This window comes from Rhinolophus ferrumequinum, chromosome 4, assembly GCF_004115265.2.
Source record: "Rhinolophus ferrumequinum isolate MPI-CBG mRhiFer1 chromosome 4, mRhiFer1_v1.p, whole genome shotgun sequence".
Taxonomy (NCBI): Eukaryota; Metazoa; Chordata; class Mammalia; order Chiroptera; family Rhinolophidae; genus Rhinolophus; species Rhinolophus ferrumequinum.
Window position 1 is genome coordinate 69,631,168 of NC_046287.1, and position 10,578 is coordinate 69,641,745.

General features: G+C 39.0%; 1 protein-coding gene across 1 annotated transcript; it reads right to left on the reverse strand.

Annotated features, from left to right (window-relative positions):
* Nucleotides 1-7,503: 7,503 nt before the first annotated feature.
* LOC117021188 (uncharacterized) lies at nucleotides 7,504-10,280 on the reverse strand. The gene is made up of 3 exons (XM_033104020.1): nucleotides 10,245-10,280; nucleotides 7,908-8,355; nucleotides 7,504-7,616 (listed from the first exon to the last, which is right to left on the reverse strand). The coding sequence occupies exons 1-3, from the start codon at nucleotides 10,278-10,280 to the stop codon at nucleotides 7,504-7,506; spliced, it is 597 nt and encodes a 198-aa protein (XP_032959911.1).
* Between the last annotated feature and the right edge of the window lie 298 nt (nucleotides 10,281-10,578).

The following is a 10,578-nucleotide window of genomic DNA, read 5'->3' on the forward strand; positions in this document are numbered from 1 at the left end:
CTTCACATGCTGTTTCTGATACTGCCCAGTGTTTCTTCTTCCATTCCCCTGAGAATCACTGGTTTAAAGGACACCTCAGTGATGAGTTTTACACGCCCCTCGGTGTCTCAGAGACACGGTACACCTCCTTCTTAATAAAATGGAGTTCACTTTACCCATGCCGGTCCCCTCTTGAGCTCAAAGGTAGAATCAGGTGTCACATTCATGGCTGGCAGGCGAGGAATGTGTCTGTCTTGTTTGTCATTCAATGCCTAGCACAGTGCTATGCATACAGTAGGCTCTCCATAAAAATTTGTGAGATGAATTAATGATGATTGACAGAATGGATGTTTCTGAGTTTTCGTCCATGGACACTCACTAATAGACTTAAAGGTATCATCAAAAAACACCTTAACTTAAAAAGGAATAAAGATAGTGGTATATACCTGTTAGGATTATTTAGATGATTAAATGGAAAATGTCTTTGGAGCTCTCAGCATACGTGTAGGTTCTGGCACTTAGTAGGCACTCAAATGACAACTTAATTATTGTTATTATATTATTTGTCATAAAGAATGCATCCAAATGATAACAGCCGTCTACTGCTAGGTGTCTGATTTAGTTCAGATTACAAAAACTATTTAACTTACATGCCTAATCTTTGGCTGTGCTTGAGAAAAGCAACAGTCATGCATTTGAGTATTAAGGGGATAGGTGACTTTGTTCCTTGGTTAACTTTGGTTACATGTTTACCAATAATTCAAGCAAATGCTTCAAAAATACCAGCGGTTGTTTATGAGCAATGGGGGAGAAGCACAGAAGGATCAGTAGAAGCTCATCAGCATCATCACACATGAACAACTCCAGCACATGTCCTCTAGACTGGGGCACCCTCTTTCTTCAAGAATGACAGATTATAGAAGCCACACAGATGGCCAATAGTTACATGAAAAGATGATCAACATCACTAATTATCAGGGAAATGCAAGTCAAAACAGCAATGAGATGTCTCCTCATGCCTGTTAGAATGGCGATGATCAAAAAGACAAGAAATAACAAGTATTGGTGAGGATATGGAGAAATGGGAACCCTTGTACACTGTTGGTGGGAATGAAAATTGGTGCAGCCACTATGGAAAACAGAATGGAGGTTCCTCAAAAAATTAAAAGTAGAACCACCAGAAGATCCAGAAATCCCACTTCTGGGTATTTATTCAAAGAAAACAAAAATACTAATTTGAAAGATATATGCATACCCATGTTCACTACAGCATTATTTACAATAGCCAAGACATGGAAACAACCTAAGTGTCCATCAATAGACGAATGGATAGAGAAAATGTGGTACATATACCATGGCATATTTTTCAGCCATAAATAATGAAATATTTCCATTTATAACAACATGGATAGACCTTGAAGGCTATCATTTATTACACTAAATGAAATAAGTAAGACAGAGAAAGACAGATATCATATGATCTCCTTTATATGTGGAATCTAAGAAAGCAAACCAAACCAAACCAAGCTCATAGATACAGAGATTGGTGGTTGCCAGAGATGGGGGTTAGAGGTGGGCCAAATGGGTGGAGGATGGTATAAGCTTCCAGTTATAAAATAAATAAGTCATGAGGATATAATGTACAGCATGGTGACTATGGTTAATAATATTGTGTTTCATACTTGAAAGTTGCTAAGAGAGTAAATCTTAAAAGTACTCATCACAAGAAAAATAATTCTATAACTGTATGGTGATGGAAGTTGACTGCACTTGCTGTGGTGATCAATTTGCAATATATACAAATATCAAATCGTTATGTTGTATACCTAAAACTAATATAATAATTGTATGTCAATTACACCTGAATTAAAAAAAAAAGAATGAAAGATTATTATTAAGTGACTAGAAGCAGCCATTGAAAAGCACATACAATGACAAGTTAAACTTCAATCTATACCTTAATAATTCCTCTGGGATTGAGAATTTACAGTGGAATGTTCTGTTACATCCAGTTCTGGCTTTATGATATAGCTTCAGATTCTTAAAAAGACCAGTGACTAATGAATATACCCCTGCTATCGTAACTTTGACTTTGGACACATCTCATTATTTGTGTATAATAACGTTTGGCAAGATCAGCACTCTGCTCATACATACTGTTTTAAATGAAGCAAGTTACAGAAGTCTTGCTCCAGAAAGGGAGGCATGTGAAATGTCGCTTTCAAGTGGCAACCTTGACATTGAACATACTTTTTACCATACCAGAGCTGGGCCACATGCTTGAAACTCCAGCCTGCGTGGTGCTGCTGCTCTTTTCCATGTTTGGCTCCATTTCTGTAGCAATTTTCAAAGCAGGTTCCAACTCGCTTGGGAAGACTTTCGCATATTGTAGATCTAGCCTGACAAACTCATGCAAGGAATAAATTCTCTCATCAATACGCAAAAACAGTTATTCTCAAGTCATTTCATTTTGGAGTTCAAGATCTGCCCCACCAATCACCTCCATGATTTTCTTCTTCTTCTTCTTCTTCCTCTTCCTCTTCTTTTTTTTCCCCAGAGGTACAGAAATAAACTCTATTCAGAATTTACTTTTTCTTTTTTCTTTTTTGGACGGGTTGAACTAGTTTTGCCCACAAAGCTTAGAAACATTAGTGTCATGCTAACAGGGTGAAGCTTTCATGGAAGTATGAGGAAAGGGAAGAGGGGTTATAACAACCAAAACGGATGGGATACAAATGACACTCCTAAGTAGTCTGCACAATCTCTCATTTAATCCTTAAAACGAATCTATGATGTAGTACTATTATCATCCTCTTTATATCGGTGAGGAATAGACTGACTTGCCCAAAGTTATCCAGTGCAAGAGCCAGCATCTCGACACAGGCAGTCTGCTGCCACGGCCAGTTCTCTTGGCCACTATATTATGCTTTCTCTCATCAAAGCTGGCCTCAACTTCAACATGCCCCTCTTTTTACTGGAAGTAGTAGTACCTAATTTAATAGATACATGCTCATGTCTACCCTCCAGAATGTGACAGTGTCTTGTGAAGCATCATTAGTGGTTGTCTCTCAGACCCTTTAAAAGGTTATATACTGTTGCGTATGTCTAGGGAAGTCTTTGTTTACTGGAGGAGCCTGCATATTTTGAGGCATACATCACTCTTGATTAAAAGGTATTATATATGCCTTTACTTGCTTTGCACTGTGAACCAATGAGCAGAAAACAGTTCACAGGAGTCAGTGTTTGTGGTTGCCTGCCATGGGAAATGGGCCAGAATCCTTGATGCCCCACGGGACTGAGCACCAATGTATTGCACAGCATGCCAAGCCTTCATTTTGCTAGTGAACTAGAGACCTGGTCAGCTGAAATGTAAAAATTTATTTTCATAAAGCCTCAACAAAATACTCCAGGGGGATCCAACCTGATGTAGATACTCGAAGAATTTATTTTATGTCCATTGAATCTCACATGGGTTGAGATTTGTCTAAATTTGCCTGCCTTCTTCATAGGCCAATCAGTTTCTCTTCCTTCTCTTAAATGTTTAGCTAAAGAAGTAGTGTCATGTCTCTCATAACAGACTGAAGCATTTAGATTTTTTCCCCCTTGTATGTCATATTTCCCTAGTTGAAAGAATAGATTGAATATTTTTTTAAATCACTGTGTTTTATACTATGTTAGTTGTTCTTATCGTATTAGATGTTGTTATGTAAACAACATCTTTTTGGTTTACTTTTTCATTCCACTTTCGAAATTGATGACAGCTACTGTACATGTGTAGTCTGGGTTTTGCCTTACTTTCAGTCTCTCTGTCTCTTTCTAGTCTGAATTTTAATTTTTTTTATTTTTCCTTAGAGGCAGTCTTATGGGTGCATCAGTCCAAACTCGTTGGTGGAACTTTGTCAAATATATATCAAGGAATTCCAGCCACCTCCTGTATGAGAGCCCAGCATCTTAGTCTGTAAGAATTTTTGATTAGCAGTATTTGAAAAATCACAGTAAGTAATGAGCAGGAATTCTTAATCTAGGATCTGTAGACAAGAATTCTGGGTGTTCATGAACTTGGAGGAGGAAACCATTTCATTTCCAGTTTCACTAGACTCTAACTGAAATTTAGCATTTCTTCCAGTGATGTTGACAAACTGTCCCCTCCACACCATCGTATTAACTGTCCTTGCGACTTTGTCATCAATAGAAACCAGACTTTTCCATTCATTTACAATTGTTGCAGACATCACAAAATATCAGTTACACTCATCCCTATTCCAGAATCATGGCTGTCATCAAACCCACTCCATATCACATATGATTGCAGTTTTTCTGTCTAGAGATGTTAATGTGACATCGCTGGCCCCATTCAGCTACCAAACAAGAAAGTTGAATGTTTGTACCTTGGCGACCTAGATGTTGCTCCCTAGTATTCCCTATCTATGATGGTTGATGACAAGGAGATGAATCAAAGACTACTGCGCATTTTAATGCTCTTACTGTAGTTAAGCATAAATCCTGCATGCTAGGATTTAAAAAAATATATTTAATTTATATTTACTTCCTTATAATACATTAGTATTATAAGAAATACTATAAAATTTTAATACATTGTATTAAAATACATTAGTCTATTATATAACTCATTCACATTATATTACTATTTCACAATTTTCTGTTTTGAGTTCTTTAATAACTGTATTTCATTATTATTCATTTCCTTTATAATTTTACGTATTTTATTTATACATGAAAAATATTATTCTGGGAAGTGATCCACAGGCTCCCCCAGAATGCTAACGAGATCAATTGGCACAAAACAGGCCAAGAAGCCCTATACGAAAGGATTCAGGGGCAAGAGGTTTTCAAGAATGCAGTGCACTCTTGAAGCCATGACTTCCTTGTACATAACGGGAGGGAGGCGGCAGCAGAGGGGTGGTGAGGACACAGAGGAAGTGTAAGAAGAAGGGCTGTCTATCCCATTTGTCACCATGGTCATCCTCAAAGTTTTAATTCCCTGAAAACTCAATGCCGTCCTCTGCTCTTAAGAAAGAAGACATTTTACCTGAGTGGTTCGGCATAACAGTTGTAGAGAGGATACAAGAGAAACCCCTGTGGGTTGTGGTTGGGCACAGAAAGGCAATTACATGTAAAGGAGCATGCAGTTAAGGCAACCTCTTTTGTCACTCTTCACAACTTGAAGGCCTTTTGTTCTAGCAGCAATTCTGTATTTTGTTTATATAAGGCTGTGGATCCTTAAACATAACAGATGAAATTCCTATTTTTTTATATAGGGAGTTTAAGGCAAGGAGAGGTAAATGATGGTTTTTGTACATGACATGATTTGGAGTAGAAGAACCAGGAAATGTTAATTTATGTAGAGTGAGTGAGTGAGTGAGGGCGTGTGTGTCACAGAGAGAGAGAGAGAGAGAGAGAGAGAGAGAGAGAGAGATTGAGTGATGGAGAAAATACCTAACAAGGAAACTTAAAACTTTGTCCCATGGCCAAACATGTTGGTCGGGTTAAACCTCTAGAAGACACTGAATCTCAGATTAATTTTTGAGAATCTTGATGTTTCTCAAAACATCAGAAGCCATTCAGGTAATGATCATCATAGAAATAATGTTTCAGGTACTATTAACAGAAGTATTTTCCTACAGAGGCTTCAAAACACTTTCTACCTGCCACTTTATTAATTTCACAACATAAAGTGAAGCGAGAGGTTTGGATTTTCTATTGCTCTCCATTCTGCAAGAGAGGGCAAAGTGGTATGATATATAATAAAGATTATATCTGGTATTTAGAGAAGTGACTTTTTGTGGATCATTAACTGCTATTATTTAGCCTTTGGTCAGTAGGAGGGTTGATTGCAGAGAACAAATTTGAGGGAAAGGATAGAAGTAAGTGCTCTTCACATTTTGGAAGTGGACCAAATCGGTCTGCATTTGACAAACACTGGTTGAGCTATGAGCCACGTGCCAACCACTGGGGAGGGCAAAAAACGAGTCTGAGTTCCCAGTAATCAGCCAAAATCCTTTCTTTTCCAGATAGTACCTAGATTCTCTACAGTGTGAATTACCTAAGAGGTCATATGCATCTTAAAAAAATTGGGCAATATAAAGAATTTCTTCCTTCAGTGGATCTGGAGCAGCAAAATTCCTGTTTGCAGTTAGAGCTGTAGAAATGTTTAATGACTTAGCACACATAAAACTATTTTTCTCTATGTGTTTTTCATTCAATGCTATATTTTTGACTCCATATAGACCATTAATATAGAACAAATGATGGGACAGAGACAGAAACTTTCCTGGGATCATATCCTTATTCTAGGAAGTCAACAGCTGTCAAAAGCTCTTCATTTATGAAAATATAGGGGGAAGACCGAGCAGCAGGCACGTTTGATTTATTCTTACTCTCAAACTAAAACACCAAACCACAGTAAAATATTTTTGTGTTATCTTTCATAAGACATTATTTGTGGAATCTTTCCATTTGTGACAATGAATTTATCAAATATGGCAATAATAAAGGAATCACCTTATTTTTTTCAAGGGTCAAACAAATATAACTGTGGATGTTATATTCCTATATCTTATTTCTTAAATTTCCTTTAGACAATTGCAAATGGTTATCACTGGGAAATATACCTTAAAAGAAACCTTATTGGAAAGTTGGATTTCTTTAAGGTATTACATTTTACTATCAAAGCATGCTAAAATGGTTCAATTTAAAATATTTTGTTCTATTTCCTCTACCTTATGGTGAGATGACATTGTTTACTCCTAGTCCTGGCCAATATTGCTTAGTTCAACAGAAAGATTTTTATGAGCATTTAGGACAAATTTATAGCCTACCATGGTATGTAATGAGTGTATTATCTTCATAATCTGCCTTATCACAATCACAAGCCTTAAATTTCCCCCTTTCAAGTCATGTCAGGACAATTACGTGAAAGTCAAATGACTTTTTATCAAGAACACACAGCACAGAAATCTGGATTGACACTTGAAGGCCACTTCTAATATTTTTAACAATTCAGAACTTCATTCAGTATACGAAAAGCAACCGGATTAACCAAGAAGGTTAAGAAAACAGAATCTTTGACCCATCCATGTAGATGACATAAGTATACAGACTTAGAAAGCAAACAAGAAAGCCATTAAACACTATTGGGAAACCTTTTCTGGAATCGGAGAGGGTTGTGTGTGTGTATGTGTGTGTGTGTGATGCTATTCTGTATCAATTTATGAATATTCTTAATACCAGAATCAGGCAGAAGTTCCTGTTTCCTTAGTGTACCCCTTCAAACACAGTCTGCCATTTGATCACTGTCACATGAGCCCTAGAATGTTTGAATTGCACCACTGTAGTTATGTTTTATTATATTTCAAACGCCTGCCACTAGCATACCTGACACCCTCTTGGAACTCAGCGCAGCTCCAGCCTGCCAGAGGAAATACCAGCAGGCTTTCACTGGGCAGTGCAGAGTACTCTACTGACACACAGCCCTCCAGGCCCCACTCTCACACACATGCCAGGTCACTTCAGACAGACCAACTCCACAGCTGACCGCCACCAGCCCAACGGATCTCGGTGCTTCTGCTGCAATTCATCACCACTGGTTTCCTGACACTCAAAAGGACCTTGCTTTTCTTTTCAAGGTTAAAAGCAAGCAAGCAAACAAACAAAACACCTCTCATAAACCCTTATCTAGAAATAATCAGACTAAGACATTAGAGGAAAAACAAGAAAACAAAAAAAAAAACCCTCAAACACCCAGGAACATTAAACACCAGAGGGAGAGCAAAATCATTGCTATGACAGTGATGAACTTTACACAGCTGATGAGCTCATTAAGTATCCGAGTTAATAACTGTGTCTGTGTATTTAATTGTTTTCCTTTTAATACCTCTCCTCCCTCCACGCCTCCCTTCGCCTCTCACCTGCCAGTCTTCTGTCTCTGGTGTTTTTCCAAATAACATCCAGGGCTCTGGCCGTGGAGTCTCGGATGTGATCACTAAAGGACCGCCGGAGAGGGGCTCTCAGGGGCCGCGCCATCACGTGGGCCTCAGGGTCGCCCATCTCCGCAAAGGAATTCAGCGCAGCCCTGGTGCCGCGATCATTCTTCTCTCTTGCTGCAGATGTCCTTCCCTGGCTGCGGGCTGTGACCGTGCCAGGCGGCCCGGCTGCGTGCGCGTCGGCCCGGGGACGAGCCACCAGCGAGCCCTGCGCCTTCAGGAGCCCGGCATTGCGGCTCACACTGCGGCCGGGAGAGCGCCGACTGCAGGCGGCCTCCTGGACAGCTGCCAAGCTCAAGCTCGCGCCACATCTGGAAAGGCTTACAAAATGAGCCAACGACACACTTGCGCAGTTCTCGAGCTGCCTTCGTGGCTATCTAGATGATTCTAGCTTCCTGTGTAATCCAATAACTTGCCTTGGTCCTTGCTTGGCTGTTGTCTATTAAATAACATGTCTCTCCTTCCCTGTCAATCCAGATAACTTTGCGTTTTTGAAGGAAAGGCAGGGCAAGAGGCAAAAAAGTGAGGGAGGGAGAGGAGTGGTGGCAGGTCGGGTGCACCTCAACTTTCAAGGTTAATTCTCATTCACATTTGCATTTGATTAACTCATTTGTGTTGTATTAACTCATAGTTTTAGATTAGACTGTTTATGAGACAGAAAGTTCAACCATTAGTTGTGGTTATGGGAAGGAAGATAAGGCTGTCATGAGCATCCCACAGACCAGTCTGGATTCTCTCTAGGAAATGGATACCTGAGTTTTAAACGAACTATTAATGAGCTCCACATAGTTCCCCTCTAACTATGCTTCTACTTACATTCAGTGGTTTAATCAAATAATTCTAGCTTTTACCTCTAAATAAAAGATTCATATGTCCCCTGGTTTTGTGAATCTTTTAGTTCCAAGTAAGCAAACTTCATCATTATAATTGCACATCAAAAACTCTCCTTAAAACAATAAAAAAAGTGCCAATACTGTGAAGTCAAAATATGGGCCAACTGCTTCTTTTATGAGATATGTTGAGTTTCTAAAATGCCAAATAAATCTATTTCTCTGCCAATGAATTTGGCTGATTTTCTGCCGTTTAATGCATTTTTAATCCTCTCCTTTTCTCACTGTCCCCTAAATCCCATATTATAGCTTTCAAGGTTTGGCTTGAAGTATCTAAGGCCCAGTTCATAACCTTTGTGAAATTAGATAATGCTGTAAAAGCACTTTGTAAATTATAAGGTACTCAGCAAATGCTAATTATTACCATTCTAATTTTTATACCTGAAACCATTTTCAACCCATAGTGATCTCCCGAGTCTCCACATTTCTACAGCATGCACCCTCTTTCCCATCAACGTTTACAACTTAGTTATACAAAGGATGACAATTAAAATAGTGAGACTGTGCTTATAAGTTATAAGAAGTACTAGTACCACTGCTTATTAGAAACCCATGAGTCCTACATTATATTGTTTCCGAATTGTTAAAGCTCATGAGTCTCTCCAACTGAGACTGTGCTTCTTGGTAGATATGGACCTCTTTGCCTTCTTACTGGGCTGGGCATAGATCAGGAGGCAAAAAGTACTATCTGATAAGGTATGTAGACCTTGGTGCCTGCAGAAGTTAATTCCAAGGGAAAATTCCCCATTAAAAAACTCAAAACATGTGATCACCTAATACCTAGTTTCATTTTAAAACAAAGCTTTCTCTCTTGCTTTGCCTCTCTTTCTCTGTGGGGTGTGTGTGTGTGTGTGTGTGTGTGTGTGTATGTTTCTCCTTTAAAGAGATCTGAGCACCTGGAAGAAAGCTGACTCATTCCCTGGTCAGGTGGAACAGAACAGGTCAATGTTGACCCCTTTTGCAGAGGAACAGTATGAGTTGTGAACCACACACTGTGCTACACATGGGGAAGCTGAAGATGAATTAGACATCAACTCGTTTTCGAGGAGAAGAAATTACATTGACCACAAATAATTTCAAAATAGCATGATATGTTCCATTATAGAAACATGTACAAAGTGGTAATGGGAGCACAGAGGAGGAAAACATAGCCTGGGTTCCTAACTCTTCCTACTTACTGACCTCATCTAAATTTCCAGTCTATCTCTATGATAATGTCAGGGACATATAATCATTCCTAGCATGGATATCAACATCTGGTTGTATGAGTCATAAAAAATGACTGACTATAACGGCACAAAGCTTTTCTATATCTAAATACATAAAGGAAGTGGGGGGAAGCAATAAAAGGAAAAGAACATTTATTGAGTACTTCTGACATTCCACAAACTCTACTAGCACTGTACATCGACCCGTGCATGTGGATAGACCAATATAGGTGTCATATCTCTTCTTTAGAGGTTAGTAAACTGAAGCTCAGACAGATGCGACTTGAGAAAGATCAGATAGTAAATGGCGGATCCAGGGTTCACACCCAGAGCTATGTTCATCCGAAGCTCACTAAGCCTCCCAATGAATTTGATTGGCCATAAATCAATGATAGTAATGCAAATGACCCATTAGTATTATCTAGGCTCAATTGATACTATGCATGCTATGGGCCAAAGGTCCTTAACTTTAGGCAGGTAAAACCACCAGCTGGACCC

Excerpts from the sequence above, each read along its gene's own strand:
- LOC117021188 (XM_033104020.1), bottom strand. The coding sequence starts at position 10,280 with ATGTACAGTGCTAGTAGAGTTTGTGGAATGTCAGAA. Across the intron at positions 8,356-10,244 it reads GAGTTTGTGGAATGTCAGAA|CCACGAAGGCAGCTCGAGAA; the intron begins GTACTCAATAAA and ends TCATCTAGATAG. Across the intron at positions 7,617-7,907 it reads CAGAGACAGAAGACTGGCAG|AAAAGCAAGGTCCTTTTGAG; the intron begins GTGAGAGGCGAA and ends AACCTTGAAAAG.